The sequence below is a fragment of the Hyperoodon ampullatus genome (assembly GCF_949752795.1).
Source record: "Hyperoodon ampullatus genome assembly, chromosome: 10".
In the NCBI taxonomy this organism is placed as follows: domain Eukaryota; kingdom Metazoa; phylum Chordata; class Mammalia; order Artiodactyla; family Ziphiidae; genus Hyperoodon; species Hyperoodon ampullatus.
The window spans coordinates 60103272-60127252 of NC_136923.1; the positions used below are offsets into that span (position 1 = coordinate 60103272).

A 23981-nucleotide genomic window follows, 5' to 3' on the forward strand; every position below is an offset into this window, starting at 1 on the left:
CCAGAAGCTTTGCCTTTTACATATTCATATCCAAAAATGATGTTAATTTTGAAGACAGAGCTATCTGGCTCCACTGTCAGACAGGTGACTGATAGATTTCTCTAATCCTCTGACCCCACAATTCCCTAATGGAAAAGCAAGGATAATACCTCTTATCCTTTACTATTGTTGTGAGATTATGTATCTAAAGTCCTAAAATACAACAGCCACCTATTAAAGGTAACTATATATTTTTTTATCTCTCATTGCCTCTTCCTGTGGAAATTCACATAATATAAAATGGGCATTCAATAAATGATAAGTTAAATTGAATCAAATAGCACAATACATTTTAACAGACTAAGAATTATAAAGATGCTGATAACTGGATTGGCTACATAAATTTAGAATTTTTCTCTCTTGATTGTTCATTTATTTTATTCATGGTCAAAATCTCATTTGAAAATAAAACAGAGTTAATAGCAAGTAAGCTCATAAAATTAAAGTACTTCATCTTCTAATAAAATTAGGAAGTTGGAATTTTATTCTTCAGGCAACAGGGAGAGATTGATGTTTTCTAACAAAGAAGTAACATGATGAATTTAGTATTTTAGGAAAACAAATGTGAATTTAGCATTTAAAACAAAACCAAGAACAAAAGATGAGTGTATATTTTTTGATGTTCAACTAAATAGAAGGAGACAAATCAGGAGGAACCTTAACTGGGGAGACACTGATGAATGGTTTAGATGTGTGGGTGTAGGAAGAGAGGTAATGTCTGAATGGAAAAGTCCACAAATAGTTGAAGCCTCTCAAACAAGTAGGTCCATAGCGACAGTCAAGGTTTAAGATAGTTTTGGAGATGAAAACTGAAAATGTGATGTTATTATAGCCTTGTAAGGAGCTTAGAATAGAAAAAGGGGAATACAGCTAGATGAAACTTGGTAGTTTGGGAAGAAATTTTAGTGGAGATTTTTTTCATGGAGGAAGGGACTTTGGTAGATTTAGTTTGGAATGATATTTGCTGCCTAAGTTATATATGAAAACTATCATACAATATGGTTTCATTTAAAGGGAAATACAGTTTCCCATCTTCAATAATGAAGAGAAATTGCCTTAATTCAAATAATGAGATTATTAAAAGTTATTTCAAAGAATGTTTGTAGCTTCCCCAGTAAAAGCCTTTAGCTCATATGACAAAAAATAATCACAAAAATCTGTAACTGATGGAAAGATTTAGCAGCCACTATTTTCCACTGAATGGAGAATCCATAATGGAAGACAGCCAAAATATGGACAAGGACTTAATGCAATGTAACCATTCCTATGTGGAAAAGCCACTGATAATCAAACTACCCATGCAAATCATATTTAATTAAGTTTTCTTTGACAGAAAATTATGAGAGAGGTGTTGGCAAAACACATAAAACAATGCTTTTCAACCAGCAAAAGAAAAAATGAATTTTGGGATTCTTAGGTATGCTTAGGTATTTGTCACCCTATACTGGGTTTAATTTTTCAGTGGTCATATAGTAGGCAAACTCATAATCAACTCAGAAGAAAAAAAATGCTCAACTCACTTTCATTATTAATCCTTAAGCAATGCTGTATATAAACCATAGATTTAAAAAAACCTTAATATATACTAATAATGTAAAAAACAAGAGAATGGTAGATCTCCTTAAGGCTGAGGTGGCAGTTTTTGCTCTCTTCCCCCTTGTCTATAGCAGACACTACAAAAAGATCACAGCTGCAGAGCCTGGAGGAAACTTCAAAATACACTGTGATATAATATTTTCCATCAGCTAAAATTCACCTTAAAAAAGCTTCAGAGAGGAAACCTATGTTCATCCTTGTAAGTGTTGTAAGTGTTAAAAAAAAGACCTTAGTCATCATGGTAATTATAAGGTACAGGTTTGGACACAATCGTAAGTGTGTGGCCAATAGAAGAACCTGCATCTGTTCTAAAATGGCTTAAACATGTAAAACACGATGCTAGAAGAAGGATGGTTTAATCAAGCTTCAACTTTAGAAGAAAAATACACACAATTTTAAAAGACAGCATCTTATATTATTTGGGCACATAATTTAACATTTTAATAGTGTTTAAATACCACTAACTTTCTATGAACATTTGAACCACAGGTAGTATATGCCCATTCTATAGTTTCAAAAAGTATTTCATTAACCTCACATGTTTTGGTTATTGTAAATATTAGTTACATTTCACAAAACAAAATCCTACAATGCATTCTGGTAAATTAGTCTCTGCTAAGAGGAGACTTGAGCATGAAACTTAAACAAGAATGTTTAATGGAATACAAATATCAATCTAGAAACTCTAATAAAAATCTCCCTTCACTGGGTGAAGGCTCTTAGCTTTTACACAGAAAACCACCACATGTGGCGCCCCTTGAAATGCATTATAGATAAGGCTCATAATCTTTCCTTCCACAAAAATGGCACAAGAATTGATTTCAATTATCATTTAATACTTATTTCCCTCTCCTGTCAAAAAAATGTTCCATACACATGAAACTGAAGGTTGGCAGCCTGAATTCATCTATGGAACTTTTAAGGACTATTGAATTACAGTGAATTTTCTAGTTCTCTCATTGTTACTAGGAGGATGCCTCAGAGTCTGAAATATATGGTAGGATGTGCTACAGTGCCAACAGGCTTAGTAAGACCAATGGGAAGAAAAGCTTCTCAACAATTTGTCAAAATGAATTTCATAAATTAGGTTAACATGACTGATTATACATGACCAGCACCCCTCCTGTAGAACTGAGCTGACATCTCTCTTTGCTTTGTTTGCCCCCATACAAGTCTCTGTCTGGGTATGAACTGTTGGAAAAACCACGAGGTAATTTAAAAATAAATTAGACCTATGTCTTTCAAAACTAGAAACTATTTTGCGTGTTATAGGGTTTTGGTTTGTTTGTTTGTTTGTTTTCATGCTATACCAACACCTAAGATGCAAGAGAGTATTTATGATGTTGTCAGTATGTTTTCATACAGTGTGATGTTCTGGTGGGCACTTCCAGAAGTTGTGTGTCTTTACTTGCACATTCAATTCTCCCACAAAACTTTTGTTAAAAGGACAGCACTTCCATAAAGGAACAGCATACTTATCAACAGTACCAGCATGGTTGTAACTAAGGACAGCAGAACAGACTTGCGATACTAGAAACTAAGGTTACACAGTTCTTTCTTTAAGCAATACTCCACTGGACCCCTCCAGCCCTATATATACACTTTCCTATAAATGTTGCCATTGTTTTCCTCTATGGGATCCAGAGTTTATGGGTTTAAAGACTATATAATTTTGCATTCTATCTTTAAGAAAAAGGTTACAAAATTATTACTATAAGTTAAGCATGAGAGTGAATATTTATTTTGAACGAGAAAAGCAATCATGACCAATTGCAAAAGTTGAAAAGCTGAAAATACTATAAATATCACAAATTCCAGAAAATAATATAGTATTTTTATTAACTGCCTGATATACCCCTAAATGACTTTTCCCTACTTTTTGAAGCAGAGTTTTTTTATCACCTCTCATATGACAATGATTTTATAATATTTTCTATAGAGAGCTGAAGAAATTCAGTTTTTTCCCTCTAGCATGGTTGATAGAAAAACATTGTTAACACTGATAGTTTTGAAACATTTCTTTCAGTTTCATATCTCATTGATGGTTAGTTATAGACTGTTAGAATTGTCACATTTGAGGAAGCCCCTATCAAATTTCTTTCACAGTTGAGCTAAATGACATAGAAGAGTTTTTGACAGAACATTTCCAGCCCCAAACCATTCAGTTCCAGTTCCTACAACACTAAGCAGGCGTCCCAGCACCAGTGCCGAGGGCACAACTAAACAGCAGACTCAGATCTCCGTCCATGAATACATCGGATAAGCCAGGAAGAGTATCCCCGGAGTTACTTCTACAACGCAATGTTAGCAGTACCTAACTCATACAAGTAAAACTAGTCGACTAAACCCAAACTTGAAGAATCTCCAACACAAACTCCACTTGACACACTCTCACAAACATCCTTATCCACTCCAACATGACCCCACCCGTGGGAAAGTGTGACAGGTAGGCAAGTGATCGCAACTGATAGCACGGAAAACACCTTATTTTTGCAACAAAGGAACATGACTGTGTGAGCACTTCCCCGCGCCTGGAAGGTCAGTTCTTCCAGCACGGCCCTCCCTCCTGCTGTCCCCAGAGCACCCACCCCCATCTCTGCCGGAGCCTGGGCTGCCTGTCCCGACTCCTCCCTCATCCACTTGACAGCAGACCTTAGTGTTTCCATCTTCAGTGTTACCTTTGCCCTGATTCTTCCAGTCCCTTTCCTGTGCTCATAGCCAAGACCACCTCTCAATAAGTTTCACCATTGTCGTTGAATCCCTAAATCCACCCTAACCAACTGAGAATTATAAAATTCTCCCAAACCTTAGTTTATCCTCTGCTTAAAAACCTACAGGTGGTCCTTTATTATACAATCAGTGGCATTATAACCTCAGCCTTCGAGCTCATCTGTAACCCCCGTTATTTCCCCTGCTATTTTAAATGAACTCTCTTTCCCCCAGTTATTTTCCTGTATTCTTTGGGTTTCCTTTGAAAAGTCCCTCTTCTTGCCTTCCCCTTTATCATTCCTTTTTGCATGGAGCATCCTTCCTCTTCTCTCTACTTCTCAAAGTAATACTTATTCATCTTGGTCTGCTGTTGTTTTGCTTACCGTCTTAGAGGTTTTTCTAAATACCCATAGTTGTGAAAATAATTATCTTTGCTGGAGAAGGTATAGTCTCTATTTGACACAATATATGCTATGTTGTACCTTCATTCAGTTATTGTTTACATAGAATGTGTATATGTATGGAACTGTGCATGTGTATAACATCCTTCCAACAATATCATAGGTTTAATTTATTTGCTATTACCATGCACATTACTTAGAACTGCAAACAAGATAAATGTAAGAAACAGTTTCTGCCTATAGGATGTCTAAATCTTGTAAGTGGGAGAAGATAAGAGTGACAATTAATTATAATAGAGTAAGATAAGAGCCCCACACAGCAATTACATATTATACATTAATTGTTAGACTCTTTGACCCTCCCACTAGACGCCATGCTTTTGAAAGTAGAGGCAGCGTCTCTTTAATCACAGTTTTTATTTATTTATTATTATTATTATTATTTTATTTTTTTGCGGTACGCGGGCCTCTCACTGTTGCGGCCTCTCCCGTTGCGGAGCACAGGCTCCGGGTGTGCAGGATCAGCGGCCATGGCTCACGGGCCCAGCCGCTCCACGGCATGTGGGATCTTCCCGGACCGGGGCACGAACCCATGTCCCCTGCATCGGCAGGCGGACTCTCAACCACTGCGCCACCAGGGAAGCCCCACAGTTTTTATTTTTCCGGCACCTAGTTTCTAGATGTATTGAGTTCTCTATAATTGTAGATGCTCCTGTAGCGGCTGGGAGATGTCTTAAATATTGCTGAGGGGATTCAAACACTGACTGATGATCTGGATTTAAAGCATGAAGTACAAATGACCTGTATACATGTGTTTGAGTTCTTTGTGAGACAAGTACTATGTAGAATATAAAACTGGGTATGAGCCTCAGTCTACTATAACTGGTTGGTAGTGTTATCATGAGATTAGTGACAGGAACCTAGTAGCTATTCAAAAGTTAAAGTTTATTTTACATATTATCCACTGATAGAACTTTATATTTTGTTGTGTGGGAGCTTTTTAAAAATCTATTCCCCAAATCTACTTCAATCATGATGATGGAGCTGAAAAAAGTAAATGTACTCTTCTTAGCAGAAAGTCAGTGAAGAGAAGCTTTAAAATATTTAAAGTCTGGATTAGGACATATAACAAACTAAACTTCACATTTTTTAAAAGATTCAACTAACGCTAAAGATGGTTTTAAACCGCAGTCTCATTGACGGTGAGCTGTTTCAGGTCGGGCAAGCAGCCATGAGAAGATCTGATCACCTGTAAACAGTCCACGTGGTCAGAGCCTCAGCAGGGAAGGAAGAAAAGTCTGAAGAGTGAACTGCCCCGTAGTGTCATTTATAATAAAGGGAATCTTGTCTAAGTAATTTTATCTGAAAGTTAAGAAGCCCTTGATATTTTCACAATCAACTCAGCATGGTGCTGTTATTTTGCTACTGAGGCACTTAAACATTTGTTTTTCTTACCTCTTACAGAGGAATGAATTGTTTAAAATTAGAGCAGAGAGCAGTGGCCCTAGTGTTCATCTGGGTTTGGATGGAGACTTCAAAGACTGCTGTCAGAACTTATCAGCCACATGTCCAACTTTGTATGTACTTATTGGATTGTTTATAGAAAAAATTAAAATGTGACAGGTTTTAATAAAATAAGGCATATGTTTTTAAAAGACAGTATCTACTTTTTCCTGTTACCAACAGTATGTTATTGTAGGTATATTTAGGATTTCTGTCAAGTTCATAATATTTTTCTCCTTCTCTGGAAACTAATGCCTCTCCATATGGTCCTTGGGGCTGGGTACTCAGGAACCATGCTTATGTTGTGTGAATGTCACGCCTACACCACCCATGTCACTGGTAGCTGATGAGTCTGTAGATCCCAGATCTGATTTCAAGAGACTCCTGCTCTACAGTCATAGACACCTGGCAAGCCTGAATGAACACAATTCTCCCACCTGGGGATCCAGATTAGGGCTGAGAGATGGCCAGCCAGTCAGTATCTGTAGGTGAGGAGAACTGGACTTGGATGTGTAAACTTGGCAGCACCACATGCTGAGTCATGTTGATCAGCGAAGCCAAATATCCAGTCTGTATGTTAAAGTGGAATGAAAACATATGCAAAAAAACCAGAGAGGAAATGTGGGGAGGGATTCTAGTGCCTCGGTTTAGCTATTTCTTAAGGCCTGATGGCACTCCTATTACTGGACTTCATGATGCCTAATATAGGAAATTTTTACATGTTGAGATGTGGGGAAGTCATTCTGGCTTATACATGAGTTAACTTGATTTATATTCTAACTAGAACAGCCTATTTGTGGCCTATCAAACATACATTGTATATCTGCTTTAATTATTAAAGAAAAGGGTGCATTGACCAGAAGTAAAGAATGTCCATGTTAAAAATAAAGACTAAATGCCTCCCTTCCTGGGACGCCAGTGCTGGTCCTCCTTTGATGATAAGACTCCCTTCCCAGGTGCCAGGGCCATATTGACTTGCTGTGTACATGCTGATCTGTTTTTTTGAAACCTTGAAGGAAAGTATCCCTGACTTGTTTGATGTTCTTTGCTCTGACAATGCATAAAACTGTGCTAAAAACCCTGCTTCTCTGGAGCAGTTCCTCAGAGTAATCTGGGAAGCTGGTTTCTGCATTATAGTCCTCAATTTGGTTCAAATAAAACTCTTTTCTATTCCTGTTATAGATTGTTTATTGATTTTCATTGACAGAGCCGCCCCCAGGTTTGTTTGTTTACTTATTTATTTACTGCTAAAAGAAGATGAAATAGCTTCTCCTATTTGCAAATAATGATGCCCAATTAATTCACAAAAATTAACTAAATGTCTGTGACTTCAATGGGTCCATAGCTTATCCCAGGGAGAAATTTAAGAGTATAATGCATGATGAAGTTTTGTGTAATAGTTATTTCTTATTGACTGTCTATAATGTTTGGGGTACTTATGCATGCTTATGTTTTAAGTGCTTATGGATGCTTATTTCTAACATTCACTGCAGTCTTGTGAGGCTGAAATGATTATCGCCATTATATAGAAGAGGAAATCCAAGCCACAGAGTGTTATAAATTACACAGCTAGTGACACATTTCAAACTGTGGGGTGCTGCTTTCTGTTTCGAAAATCAGGTGGTGTTCACCCAGCAACACAACAGACTTTCCTGAAGGCCAAACTTTCCACCCCCCATCTGCGTCACTCCGTACTCCGCATTTCAACAAATGGCACCTCAGTTTTACCTGGTTGTTCAGTCCAAGGTTCAGTTTAACCTTCGCTTCACAAAAACTTCACAAAATTATCTTTTAATATTTTCTTTTTTCCCACCTCCTCCATTTATCCCATCATCAAATCCTACTAGATCATTTCCACAGTTCACTCAGAATAGACCTCTTCTTACCTCTCTAAGCCTCGTTTTGTCGATGGGGATGCCACCAGTCTCCTTATTTCAATTCTTGTGCCCACCTCACCACATATTCTGTTCTCTGCAATGTATGCAGAAGAAACCTTTTAAAAAATAAACCTGCTCCTGTCACTTTTCTGCCCCAAACTCTCCAATAGCAACGTGAATTGTCCTGTCCATCCCTTGACCTCATCTGGTCCCCCTCACACACTCTCTCCAGCCTTGATGTCTTCCTTGCTGATCCCCAAACACTTCAAGCATGTTCCTCCTCAGTGCCTTTCTGCTTGCTGTTTCCTTAACCAGGGATGCCTTTGTATAGAGGCAGCCCCTTGGCTGCCTTTAGACACTTGCTGGAGCCTCTAGGTCAGAGAGACCTTCCCTAACAGCTCTTTTGATGGTGGTCCCCTCCTGCCACCTCCCTCTGGAGCCCTTATCTCTACATGATGTTACTTTATTCATTTCTTTATATATGTTTGTTCCTGTCTTCTCCCACTAAAATGTAAGCACTATGAAAGTAAATATTTGATCTGTTTTGTTCACAGCTATATCTCTAGGACCATCAGAACAATGCCTGAAATAAGATAGAGGCTCAGTAAAGTGAGTGAATGAATTAAAGGGATTGGATACTTTAAATCTAAGTTTTAAAAATCAGATTTACAGCTTTGCATTTTCTTTTACTTACTACTATAAGAACCACACTCCTATTAAATTTTCCCATTCAGAATACACCCTTTTTCAGAATATACTCATACTTCCATAAACTCTTTATTCCTTTGTAGCTTACTGTTTTTTGCCTTGCAGTCCTTGATCTATTCATTACAAATTGGAATGCATGTGAAAGATTACAATATTTTTGGAGCTACATGAAAAACTACAATGTTTTTCCAATCTTGTTCTCTTTCACTGTGCCCTATAAGCCCTGTAAATTCTTTGATTAATAGCAATGTTACCAATATTTCTCTCTCTTTTAATTTTTGAAATAAAGATTTGACTGTTTAGGCTTCTGTTTGGAACACAAATACACTATAGTGGCAAAGCACATAAAGATGGTAGACTTAGTTCCTCAGAGATAAAAAAAAAAAGAAAAGAAAAACAAAAAACAATCCCACCTTCCCTGTTGTGGATTATTCATTCATTCATTTAACAAGCACTTATTTCCTACACAGTACGTCTCACGGAAGAGATGGTAGAACCAGGACCAGGGTCTGTGTTTTCAGATCTGTGGCCTTGTTCAGAGGGTAGAATATGTTTTCTGCTGCAGATGTTGCAATTTTCAGACTAAGATTTTCAATACTGATACCTGATGTTGTACAAGATATGTGAGATGAACACATTTCCCCTTTTCCCACAGAAATAGATTTTTAAACTTAATTTTTTTTTTTATCAAACGGGAATAAACTTTTATGAAACATATACAACACCAGGGTCACAAAAGGAGAGTTAGCACTGAAATATAAACTAGAAGCGTGAAACCAAACTCACATGTGGTTCAGAAATTATCGACTGGAGATTTTCCAAGGGAGGAGAAAGGATTTTTTTTGTATGAGACTTGAAAAATGTAGATAGGAGCAAATACACAAATGCATGAAGTTAAAATAGGCCATTTCCGTGTTTTTACGACTTGTTCTATCCTGAGATTCTGTCGCGCAAGTTTTCCATATTTGATAAAAAGGCGACACGCCCTGGACACAACCAGCCTATCCTCTCGTGGACCCTAACCTTGGTCTTGGAACTTAGCGCCTCACTGCTGAGCATTTTACAGAGGCCATGCTTTTCAGATACACAGACGTGCGTACGAAGTAGACGCAAACAGCATCAGCCTTTCAGGTTTACTGGCAGCTTTGAGGTTTCGGCGACCCGGAAGCATTTCGGCTCAGAATGTGAATTTTTCGCGACGCTAAGCACACGTGGGGGACCGCGCGGCGGACCGAGTTTTGTCGATTCCTCGCTGGGCTCGGCCCTGGAGCCAACGGGCCCGGACGCGGCGAGGCCTCTTGGCCATCCTTCGGGGGCCACCGCGCACCGCCCACCTGGGAACCTGGGCCGCCGAGCACGGGTCGGGGAGAACTGGGGCCGGGAACCGCGGCCGCCGCCACCCAGCACGGGCCGGGAGCCGGAACCGCCCAGCACGGTCCGGGAAGGCCGGAGGGACGGCCGGTCGGCCGGCCTCCGCGGGGGCGCGCTGGGCCAGGGTGGAGGCCCCAGCTACCTGAGGATGTTGTGCCGCCTCCACGCTCCGGTTCTGGTTGCTCGAGCGCACCACCGCCACCCGCAGCGGCGACGACGGTCCGCGACTCCCGCTGCCGGTCTCCCACCCAGCCGCGCCGCTTCCGCGCGAGCAAGATTAAACTTAATATTTTTTCTTCACTCTTACAGATATTAGTCAGTGTTTCATATTTAATCAGTAGCATTCCTAAAAACTAACATGCTTTAAGCATTGTGTTCTTAGTGACACCTATCAACCATTTTCACTTTGTTTTAAGATTACATTTTGCTTGGTTATTAACCAGTCCATAAAACATTTATATGTTTTGAATGCACAGAATGTGACAGTAACTGTCCTTGAAGAGTTTATATTAGTAATCATTCACAGAGGACATTTGAGAGGACAGCATGTCTGTGGATGGTTGAATGAAACAAACACCTAGATTAGGGGACGGTCACCCTGGAGAGGTTAAAGGCAAAATGAATCTGTTTCATAGGACTATGATCTGGCTTGCGTCAATTCAATTGAACATTTAGAGTGGACTTAGTATGGTTATACAAGTGAATAGAAAACTGCCCCTTTTTACAATTTTCACAATCTAGTAAGAGAAATGGATACAGGGACTAGAATATATGACCAGTGGAAAGCTAACGACCTGGATGAAAGAGGTCAAAGGGAGTATAATGTGATACAGAGGACTGGAATGGGACGAGGTGCTTAGAGACACTGCACTTCTTCTGTTCATTCTATATTTTTTGAGTTCTGAATTCTTACCTGCCAATTCCATATCTTTTATATAGTGAGAGAGTAGGATATTTAAATGAAAAACCAACCACATGGTCTTAAATTATTAACAAAGTTTATAATATAATCACATTATATTTGTCAAATACTTCTGAGTTATGTTAATCTTTATCAAGTCCCAGGATAATCTTCTAAATACATGACTATTCACATTATGTTCATAATTATTTCCATTTTGAATTGATTGAGTCTTCTAAAGATAAGAAAACCTCAGGATAGTTTGTTTCTTAAAATCTAAGCTATTTAACTGGTACTAACAACAATGATGGCACCTGTACAATGAAAGCTTTTCTCAAAACGCCCTCATTTAGGGCTTCCCTGGTGGCGCAGTGGTTGAGAGTCCGCCTGCTGATTCAGGGGACACGGATTCGTGCCCCGGTCTGGGAAGATCCCACATGCTGTGGAGCTGCTGGGCCCGTGAGCCATGGCCGCTGAGCCTGCGTGTCCGGAGCCTGTGCTCCGCAACGGGAGAGGCCACAACAGTGAGAGGCCCACGTACAGGAAAAAAAAAAAAAAAAAAAAGCCCTCATTTAAATGCACTGCTAAATTCTGTTGCAAATGACATTTGTTTTCTGCAACAAACATTATTTGCTATATTCGTGGTATATGAATGTCTTTGAAGTTTAGCTTATTCCCCAACAAACTTAACTCCTCCTAATAACTGATTTCTCAAGAGTACTTACATACTCTTCATACCCCTCGTGGGCTGGAGGAGGGGGTGCCCTGTATCCTGGCACAGTGGGTGATGACCGTGCTCGCGGGGTAGGGACGCCTCTTGCTACAGGGGGCACTGGAAGAGCACCACGGGTCACAGTGGTCCCTCGAGGGGTGAGAACGCCTCGTCCAGGTGGTGGGGGAGGAGGAATGGCACCCCCACGGCCCCTAGGAGAAACAGGTCACATACAGATGAGAAACAAGTAATGAGAGCAGGCGAAGCTCTCATCTTACAGCCCCAATACAATGGGAAGAAAACCACATTTATTTCTGCATGTCTGAGTGTTGTGATTGTGTGTGTTTAATGGAGACACAGAATAAGTTTTGTAAATATTGGTTATGACTTAATTATCAAAAAAATGTAAAATAATTTGATATTTTCTTTTATAACACTAAAAATTCAAAGCAAAGCAAACAAAAATCAACCCACTCTGATTTTTATTCCAAATTTACCAAAAAAGTCTCAAATGAGAGCAGTGTCTAGTACATGACTCACTGTACCATCCATAGCTACTAATTGTCAATGTCTCCTCCATGCTGGAGGTTATTGACAGTGATGGGCAATTTTGTCACTTACAAAAAAAATGTCTGCACTTCGATAAAATGTGGAACTCTAACCATCATGATATCTTTCTGTTTATTATAGTAGCTTAAGTTTGAGGTCATTGTCACTGATTTATCACTATGCGTGTAACCCCCTGAACTGGTACAGTCCCTGATATAATTTATTTTCTATGGTAACTATGGTGCTAGTGAAATACATGAGGGCTCTGCAAAAAAAAAAAATAACACACTGAGTACTCGGTACTGCAGTGCTTGACACAAAAGTAACTTGTACTAAAAGTGTAAGATCAAATGGTTGCAGTAAACTCTTATGGTATTCTGAGGCCTTTGGAAAGGTTGAGTGTTTGTCTAAAGTTTTGGGGCAAAAGCATGATTATTTCACTTTTTATTATGTCTGAAAGTTTGGCCTCTAGAAAGCACTGCTTTCAGCAAGAACGCTAAAGATTTGGGGGAAATAATGATCATGGGATGTGAACCATCACACTGTTTGGCTGCACCCACAGATGGGGTTGTAAGTTATGCTTTCTGCTATGAGGAGCAGTCAGCTGGCTCTTGCAGAAAATGAGCTTGACAAGTGAACAATAAGAATGCTGGTAAAGCTTTTAAAAGTTTTAAATAGATTATAGAGCTGATTAATAGAGAAATTATTAGAGAACTTACTGTGAGTCTAATGTACAGAGAATGCTCTCCTGCACTGGGAGACCCTAGAAGGCCCAGTGCCCACTTCAAGCACAATATAACTGAGACCACAATATTCTACATTAGCATGATAATATAAAAGCTGATCTATAAGATGGATATAAAGAGTAATTTTACCTTCACTGGACCTCCAAGCACCTTATATATAGGGTGTGCATACATCCAGGTTTGCCCAGAATAGTTCAGAATTACAACTGTTGTCCTAGTTTAGCATTTTAATACTTTCAACAGTGTCCCTGTGTGGGTGGTAAATTATATGTCACCTTACTTTAAACTATATTCACAAGTTATATCTATACCACTGAATAATCACAGGTAAGTGTTATAAGTCCCAGAGCCTAAGGTAGATTATTTTTCTAATGGGTAAAATAAGATTTCTGAATCTGTAGCAATTCTTCCTGCTTTAAAATTATATGATGCTCAAATCAAATCTAATTTCTCATTCCATTCCTTCATCAACTGTCTCCCAGACAGAGCCCTGGAAAATCTGTCTCGTGAATCTGACTCATTACCTCCTACACATTACATCCCTTCCCTGGAATATTAACCTTTTATCTCTCTTCAACTCAAGTCCTCAATTCAACTCAAGATTCACGTCACCTATTTAGAACGTAGTGTCCCTGGCTGAATCCATACTACAATGTTCTTTCCTTTATTTTTCTGACTTCTTGAAAGTTTTCTATCCTTAATTCTTCACCTCCTGCTCATTCCTGACTCAAATGCAATCTAGTTATTGCTTTCTCCTCTTTATTGAAAATACTCTTGACTGGTATCATGAGAAGCCTACTGGTTTCTAAATCCACTGGAAATCAGTCCCCATTCTACTGTAACTGTTATATTTATCACTATGGGTTACTATCTGGAAAATGCCTTCTTCGAACTTTTATGACTCTGCTTTTCTCCATATTTCTTCCTCCTTCCTTTATATTCTTCAGGCTCATTCACTTACATCTACTCCTGGGCCCACCTTGGAATGTGGCTATCCCCATTTTCTTCCCCTCACCCTCCTGTGCCTCACGGTGCACCCCTGCAGTCTCTAACTCTGATGGCTGTTACCTCTTTCCTTCCTACCACACACCATACCCTGGATCATGTCTCCTTAACTGGTCTGCATGTTAGAGTCACCTAAAGACCTTTGAAAACCTCCAGACTCCAGACCATACCCCAGGCCAATTAAGTCACAGTCTCTAGCAGCAGCGAGGTTTCAGTGATTCCAATGTGCAGACCAGTTTGGGAACCACTGCCTTACATGTGTCATCTAACTTAAAAATCTTGACAACCTTGCCATGTAGCCATTTCTAAGCTATTTTAAAGGTAGAGAACCAAGTAACGGAAAGTACAAGTCCCCTTCCCAAGGTCACACTGGCAATCCATAGACTTAGGATTAATTATATTCTTCATTAAATTTGGTCCTTCACCTAATTTTAGTGGATGATGTCGTTAATCTCTAACCAGGGCAGACATCAGAGAGTTATACTGTCTAGGACCACTCTCTTGTCTCCAACATCTAAATGGGCACTAATTTATATAAATTCTAATCTCTAATCTAGTCCTTTATCTCTCTAACACTCCAAGTAGTATTCATTTCTGTGTTGGATAATGAACTTGTATTCTCCCTGGCTTCCTTGCCACACACCTCTCTGTCTGTCTTTCTCGCTTTGCTCTAATTCTTCTCTATCACTCACAGTGGTGACTGAGTAGTCTTTCTTGGAAACAAATATGATTAGTCTCCTCTTTAACAAGCTCCATTAGATTCTATCTATGTATTATTTCTCATTGTAGTAAACAAAACCTTCAAAATCTGCCTCAAATGTTTTATTTTCCACTGTTCACTCTCATTCAACATGTAGCAGTGATGTGTGTGAAAATCTTAATTCTTCAATTACATAATATAAATTATTATAATATATAGATGTAATGCTTTGTTTTCTGGTATGCATTATTATTGGAAGATTAGATAGTTTTCATAGATATGCTTGTTGAAACATAAATTCCTTTAATTAAAGAAATTTTCAACAAATTAAAGTTTTAAAAATATACCAGGTACCATTCTTTTTGAATTTAAGTGTAACTGAATAACTTTAAAAAATCACAATTTCATAAATATGTACAAATCAGCATCCATTAACCCATGTGTTCAAGAACTTCTTTTTTGTGAAGCTATTTTCTTATTCTTATTTAATTGCAGATATATTTCATCATGTGGTTTGAAACAGAAGACAACAGAGTTCTGCTACATTTACTTTTATTAATGTTAATACATTAATTACATCAAGATAGCGTTGAAAGTGAGGTCTAATTTTCAATATTAATTTTCTTTTTTTAACATATGCAATATCAGATTTTATGATACATGGAATGTTAAAAAGCAAAAGCTTTCAATCAAATTTTTCTTCTAAGATATTTAAAAATCTAGATCATAATGCACTCTCCTTTATTAAATAATTAAAGAGATTAATATTTTACATTAAAACATCACTGAAATTGAAATCTTATATGGTCCACTCAAATATGACAAATGTATTATTACCTTAAGGAGCACCAATAACAAAACAAAAAGTCTTTTAATATGATGATTTTGTAATCTCAAAAGCAGGTTAATGCATTATTTTTTTAAATGGCCCCTATTCCAAGGAGTATAGAATAGAAAAAAACGTGTTGCCTCTATAGTCGTTCAATACATACTTAGATTACACCATATAAAACTGCCAAAATTATCATTTTTTGAACTACAAAAGTGACAATTTCATTATTAAAACCCTATGATTTAATCAATTTAAGATTGCCTGCAATGATGTCATTTCACAACCCATCATGATGAAGTTAATATAAAGGCTTTGTAAAAGGCTGATTCCATTAAAAAAGTCCATAAAAAATGTTATGTCACATTAATTTTAGCAATAAAATAATGTTCCTAGGTAGTATTAGAAAGCTCATATAAAAAAATTTAAAGAAAAAAATGTGAAAATAATCACTGAAACATTTTCAGAAGTTTTTCCTTTAATCAAAGTAATTTCTATAATTGCCACATTTTACCTTTAGTCAATTATTTCCTTGATATTTTTTTTGGAAGTTGATCATTCTTAACTTCTTTTCTGATAGTGTAAAATTTTTTGAGGTGTCTGTGACTTAAATGTTAAAAACAGTGGTGTTTTGAAAGGTGTTGAAAATATTTGGGGAGTAATTTTAAAAGTAAGTTGAATCAGCAAAGTATCTTAGAATCTCTTAAGACGGTTTCTATGCAATATATGAAATAGTACTCTAAATCTAAGCCGTTTAGAGATTTGAAGGTCAACTATAACAGGATAAAGAGAATGACAGAATTACACAGTCTGTGTGTGAAGGCTATGAGTATTCTTCACTTTACCTCTTTGCAAAACAATGCTTTCTGTTGAAAGCTTGGCAAATGTAGAATCCTACAGAACAAATTCTGTTGCAGAAAAATTCCAATTTCTTTGCAAAGTGAACAACATCAAATAAAATCTTCTATGATGACATTGCAGAGTCAAATATAACTAAGCTTTAAATATTCTTACCATCAGCCATATGAGAAATGTGCTTCTGGCTTTCTGGACTGGTGATGTATATATATATATATATATATATATATATATATATAATGTACTTATCTATCTAAATATTTATATATCTACCTACCTACCTATATCTATCATTATCCTCATCTATCTGTCTACCTATCTGGCAAGACTGTATCAATTCATGGGCCATTTAAGGCATAGATAATATTTGTAATTTTCTCTTCATTCAAGGTCATCCTGATTCAAAGATGCATATGATTGAACCATCTGCGTGCCCTAATCCTGGGGACAAAACCAAAAAGTAGAAACTCTTAGGTTTGCTCCTCTTATTTTCTTAGGAAGTTGTTAAGAGCTCAAACTCTGAATTCTAGAGTCAGACTGCCTGTGTGTCCTCAGGCGTATTGCTTACATCTTTATCAGTTGCTCACCTATAAATAATGCTTAACCCTACTATGGAGCATTTGATGAGTTAGTACTTTATATAAACCTCTTACGAGCTATATAAGCATCTGTTGTTATTGCTTTTGTGGTGGTGGTGGTTATTGTTGCTGATATTGTCGTTGTTTATTCCTAGCTGTGATCATGACACAGAACACGCCAGCAAAGTATTGCCATCCTTATTGGCTGTTAATTTATTTAAAGTAAGAACAAATGTACCTTGAAGGAGTTGTGGGAGTTATTCTGATCCCTCTGCCTCTAATACCTCGGCCACGACCAGAGTCCTCTGAGCCATTTAAGTAAGATAATTCACGTAGTTGTTCCTGACGAATTTCATCATTGTAGTCCTAGAAGAAAAAACATGACCTGATGAGCTAAAATGGAGCATGGAGTTCTTAGAACTGAACAAACACAGTAAGAAAGGAAATTTTTCACTTATTTTCTGGTATACAAAAATCTAAAATGAGATAAAAGTAAAAATAATTTAAGTTCCTAGTTTTATACAGAGAAACTGAAGTTGCTTCTTTTACCAAGGAAGTACTCAGCAGGAAATCAGATGAGAATTGCTGGGATATCACTTTATATGTTAGCTAGAAAAGGAAAGATAACAATATAAAACAAGATCTTGGAAGGTACCAAGGTCATGGTTGCTAATAAGAGGATTACTGAAAAACAACTTTAGTGGTATAAGTATGTGTAGATTGTTAATGACTGCATAATACTCAAATAGTCCCTGATGCATAAACTGAAAAGGGGCAGTCCCAAGGACCAAAGTAGATACTGTGTTAAAATAATTAAAAAGTGAAAACAAATATCAGTTTCAGACAACTGGGAAGCTTTGTAATCCAACTAAAAACCTTGACGGGCAATGTTTAAAAATAAATAATTTTCTATGTGTTCTAGCACTGGGCTGATGGAGAATGACAGCCATAGCAGAAGGCACACTTCACAGTAACAGCCAGAGATTTGGTCAAAGTCAAAGGGACGATCTCTATCCTTCATCAGTGGAAATGTATCCGTCATTTAAATAGGACCAAAGAGTGGATCTGAGTCACTGAAGATGAATGCTGTCTTCAAAAAACAAGTGTCAGTCTTACCTGTTTCTCCTTTTACTAATACACGTGAATGCACACACCCACACCCTGGTAGAACAGTACAAAACTGAGTAATTGATAATTTTGCCTAATGGGCAATCCAAGTAAATTCTTTTTCAGTAAAGATGTGTTTATGTGAAAGCCATGAGCTCTCTAGGAGTTGAGACGAGAAATATTTGTGGAAATATCTGGGTTAACATAAATGATGTCTGAGGTCTGGTAGTGGACACTTGAGCCAGGTTAGCTCTGCACTTGTGAGTTATAGTAACAGCACATGGAAACCATGCACTCACCTGCACAGCCCAGTCTAGAAGATGGAGGGGATGCATTCAGCCTACAAGCATTTCTAAAGCACAGCTTTACCTCATGGTCCAAAAACTGCCTTGTTCACAAGCAAAAGTACTAGTCACTCCAAAGCACTTACTTTTTTATTTTTAACATGTTGCTTTCACATTTATCCTGTTCAGCACCTGATTATAGTAGTAATGGGCTCAAGACAGTTGATTGACAGAAGAGCTATATAAAAAAATATAGGTTTTAACAATTACTCAATTTATACCTCTTAATTTTCACATTTAAGCAACAACCAAACTGAAGAATTAGCATGTCTACTATTTTATTAGGTACAGGGAATGTGATGAATTGCTACTTCTGACTGAACTGAGAAGCCACCATGAAAATGAAAAATTAATTCCGTAATTTTCCCATGTAATATTCCTAATTTGAAAGCAGATCGTTGCAGCTTCTTATCTAAGAAAAATCCATGGACTCCCAAAGGTCTTTATGAATTATAAAAAGAGAGAGAGTCTCATTTTTGGCAACATTGAGGGTTGAGACAAAAATTAACAAATAGATAAATTCACATATGCAAAATTTACTTTAGAAAATATCTTTATGCCAGAATTAGAAAATATATTATTGTGGATATTAACATGAACATTTGGCACTACAGGTTAAGTTAGTTCTTACTGTAAGCAAAACACTACTGTTAGTATATAATCAAGTTTCTTATGAGTTCAGCTAGATATACTCTGTTTTAAGAACTGGATCATCTTCCAGGGTTGTAGTGGTGAAGTGAATGCAGAACTCTAAATACAGGTATAACTGACTTAGAATATGAGTTGCTCTGTTCTGAAATCATATTGCTCCCAAGGCCATGGTACACAAGAGCAACTCTCAGTCAATGACCAAATGTGGTTGAAATGATAAAATAGGCCCATTCTTGGGAGTCACAGTTCTCCTCTGCCTGTGTCTCAAGGATTCCTAGACAGCTGGGATGAATTTCCCTTTAATACAATTGCTTCTGTGCTGTCTATGACCTCTTTCCTTTGGGTCAGATATTCTAGTGTGAGGGCTCTCTAGTCTTCCTTGGCTCCCTCCTTATTTTATTTATATATTTAGTTTTTTTGTCACAAGATCATTTTTCCTAATGAACTCCTTACATGTTTAATCTCAACTAATCCTGATTCTGGGAGGACCCAAACTACCACACAGAATGTTGACAAAATCAAGTTCCTAAAATTACAAGCTGAGAGCTTTTGTAAATCCATTGATGTTAATGCTGGTGGAACCTATTCTGTTCAACATACCTTATACTCTGATTAATTGGAGTATTTGCCATTCTCTTACTTTAAAATGGTTACATACAGATTAAACATGGAACTGATTACTGACTAGCAAAAAGGGTAGTAATCAATGCTTATTTTAAGAAAGTAAATTTTTTGTCGTCCAATTTTCTAAATCACTTCACTTCATAAAAATGTATGAAAGAGTCAGAAATAGAGTGAACAAACACAAGGCATGTTTTGGGCTTTGGCTGACATAGATGAATTGTAGAAAGAGGGAGAAGGCTGGTTGGCGTGTGCATGTGTGTGGTGAAGTGAGAGAGAGAAAGAGAGGTTGGGCAACCACAAGCTGTTCAAGAGTGCCTTAGTGCAAGTTATACTGTATGACTTGGGAAGGTAGGAATAAAATAATTTTTTTTTTTTTTTTTTTTTGTGGTACACGGGCCTCTCAGTGTTGTGGCCTCTCCCATTGCGGAGCACAGGCTCCGGATGCGCAGGCTCAGCGGCCATGGCTCACGGGCCCAGCCGCTCCACAGCATGTGGGATCTTCCTGGACCGGGGCACGAACCCGTGTCCCCTGCATCGGCAGGTGGATTCTCAACCACTGCGCCACCAGGGAAGCCCTAAAATAAGTTTTAAATGCAGAAATGGCTAGAAGTATAATAACACCACTAACCAAAGAAAGAAAGGAATGAAAAAAGTTTAGAGGTAGAGAACTTATATTTTGTCTCGATAATCTTAAGCTTAAAATGCCAAGGAGACATTAAAGTTTACCTTAGAAATTCAGATCTGGGTCAGGGGAGTAAATCTAAATGTCATTTGCACACACTTGTGATAAATGAAACATGGAGATTGCCTAAGAGAATAGCAAAATAATGTAGTGACAAACATTTTCTAATCATACCTCATACTTTTAATACAAATTTATATCACTGAAGAAAATCAGTTGACTTATTACAATATTATGATCATTAAATGGCCAGGTCTTTAATAAACTCAAGTTTTTCTAATTAGACAACTAAAATATATATACCACTGTATTTATAGTAATGAAGCATCTAGCTGTCTCAAATAAATACAAAAGAATTTTAAATGCCCAAATGTAGAGATACTGAAACTCTAAGTATTTTCTAGACTGAATATATCCTGTGTGTTATTTTTATGATATAAATATAATTTTCTAACCCCCAAATCTTTAATTGTATATTATATGCTTATATCCAGCTTTTCATTAAGCACATATCTAACTTTGAATTAATCTTTTATCACTAGGACATGAGTCCAGATGAAACTAGATCATCCTGTTGAACAGTTAATTGTGGCGTATATTGCTGATGCTTCAGTTACATAAAATCTTAAAAATACTCATAAACAAAATATTCCAAGATTGCCTTGTAAATGTGATCTTATTAGAAATCTACTACAGCCTGAGTTGGAGACTAGATGGTGGAGTAGAATGACTTGCGCTCACCTCCTCTCAAGAAAACACCAACAACACAACTAAATGCTGAACAACCATCAACAAAGAAGACTGGAATCTACCAAAATAAAGATATTCTACATCCAAAAACAAAGAAGAAGCCACAATGAGATGGTAGGAGAGGCACATGTGCGATATAATCAAATCCAATATTCACTGGGTGGGTGACCCACAAACTGAAAAATAATTATATCACGGAGGTTCTCCCACAGTAGTGAACATTCTGAGCCCCACATCAGGCTCCCCAGCCTGGGGGTCTGGCATTGGGAGGAGGAGCTCTCAGAGCATTTGGCTTTGAAGGCCAGCAGGGCTTGATCTCAGGAGCTCCACTGGACTTGTGGAAACAGGGACTCAACTCTTGGAGGGCCCACACAAGTTCTCATGCACATTACCCAGGGAAGAAGCAGTGAATTCATAGGAACCTGGGCTAGACCTACCTGTTGGTATTGAAGGGTCTCCTGGGGAGGTGGGGGGGCAGGTGTGGCTCACTGTATGAACAAGGACACTAGTGGCAGAGATGCCAGGGAGTACTAATTGGCATGAGCCCTTCTGGAGGCTGCCATTTTGATGCCAAGACCTGGAATCACCCAACAAACTGTAGGCTCCAGTCCTGGGATGCCTCAGGCCAAACAACCAAGAGGGCAGAAACACAGCCCCACCCATCATCAGACAGGCTTGTGAAAGTCTTACTGATCCCACAGCTTCCTGTAAACACACCACTTTACACAGCCCTGCCCACCAGAGGGACAAGACCCAACTCCACTCACCAGTGGGCAGGCACAAGTGAGTGGAGGAAGGAAGGAAGCCTGCACAAGTGTCTAGACCAACCTCACCCACCAGGATCAGATAGCAGAAGCAAGAGAAACTAAAACCCTGCATCCTGTGGAACAGAGACAATGAACACAGGCAAAATGAGATGGCAGATAAATATGTTCCAGATGAAGGAACAAAATTAAACCCCAGAAGAACAACTAAATGAAATGGAGATAGGCAATTACCCGAAAAATAATTCAGAGTAATGAAAGCAAAGATGATCCAAGATCTTGGAAAAAGAATGGTGGCACAGACTGAGAAGATGAAGAATGTTTAAAAAAGACCTAGAGGGTATAAAGAACAAACAGTGTTGAAGAATACAATAACTGGGAATTCCCTGGTGGTGCAGTGGTTAAGAATACACCTGTAAATGCAGGGGACATGGGTTCTAGCCCTGGTCCAGGAAGATCCCACATGCCATAGAGCGACTAAGCATGTGTGCCACAACTACTGAACCTACACTCTAGAGCCTGCATGCCACAACTACTGAAACTCGCATGCCTAGAGTCCACGTTCCACAACAAGAGAAGCCACTGCAATGAGAAGCCCACGTGCCACAATGAAGAGTAACCCCCACTTGCCACAACTAGAGAAAGCCCACATGCAGCAGTGAAGACCCAATGCAGCCAAAGATAAATAAATAAATAAACATTAAAAAAACAATACAGTAACTGAAATGAAATATACATTAGAAGGAATCAGTAACAGAATAAATGAGGCAGAAGAACGGATAAGTGACTTGGGAGTTAGAATGGTGGAATTCACTGCTGTAGAACAGAATAAAGAAAAAAGAATGAAAAGAAATGGAGACAGCCTAAGAGACCTCTGGGACAACATTAAATGCAGCAACACTTGCATTATAGGGGTCCCAGAAGGAGAAGAGAGAGAGAAAGGACCTGAGAAAATATTTGAAGAGATTATAGTCAAAAACTTCCCTAATATGGGAAAGGAAATAGTCAATCAAGTCCAGGAAATGCAGCAAGTCCCATACAGGATAAACCCAAAGAGGAACACACCAAGACACATATTAATCAAATAGTCAAAATTAAAGACAAAGAGAAAATATTAAAAGCAACAAGGGAAAAGTAATAAATAACATATAAGGGTTATCAGCTGATTGTTCAGAAGAAACTCTGCAGGCCAGAGAGGAGTGGCATGATATATTTAAAGTGATGAAAGGGAAAAATCTACAACCAGGAATACTCGACCCAGCAAGGCTTTTGTTCAGATTTGATGGAGAAATCAAAAGCTTTACAATGAACAAAACCTAAGAGAATTCAGCACCACAAAACCAGCTTTACAACAAATCCTAAAGGAAATTCTGTAAGCTGAAAAGAAAAGGCCACAACTAGAATCAAGAAAATTATGAATAGGAAAGCTCACCAGTAAAGGCAAATATAAAGTAAAGGTAGGAAATCAACCATACACAAATATGATATCAAAACCAGCAATAGTGAGAAGAGGAGAGTACAAAGGCAGGATATTGGAAATCATTGGAAATTAAGAGACCAGCAACTTATAACAATTTTATAAAGCAATCTTTTATATATACTGCTATATAAAAACCTTATGGAAAGTGCAAAGCAAAAAACTACAATAGACACACACAGAAAAAAAGCAACCCAAACACAACACTAAAGATAGTCATCAAATCACATGAGAAGAGAACAAAAGAGGAAGGAAAGAAAAAAGGCCCACAAAAACAAATTCAAAACAATTAAATAAATGGCAACAGGAACATACATATTGATAATTACCTTAAATGTAAATGGATTAAATGCTCCAACCAAAAGACATAGACTGGCTGAATGGATATAAAAATAAGACCATGTGTATGCTGTCTACAAGAGACCCACTACAGTTCTAGGGACACATACAGACTGAAAGTGAGGGGATGGAAAAGAGCTATTCCATGCAAGTGGAAATCA

At 37.9% G+C, this 23981-nt stretch overlaps 1 protein-coding gene across 1 annotated transcript in view; it reads right to left on the minus strand.

The window, feature by feature from the left end:
- Nucleotides 1-23981, minus strand: part of KHDRBS2 (KH RNA binding domain containing, signal transduction associated 2) — a gene marked incomplete at both ends in the record, with an annotated part of 653704 nt that overhangs the window by 234109 nt on the left and 395614 nt on the right. The window contains 2 exons of the mRNA XM_079713609.1: nucleotides 11831-12029; nucleotides 17321-17448. Coding sequence (XP_079569735.1) covers nucleotides 11831-12029; nucleotides 17321-17448 — 327 coding nt within the window. The remainder of the gene's footprint in view (nucleotides 1-11830; nucleotides 12030-17320; nucleotides 17449-23981) is intronic.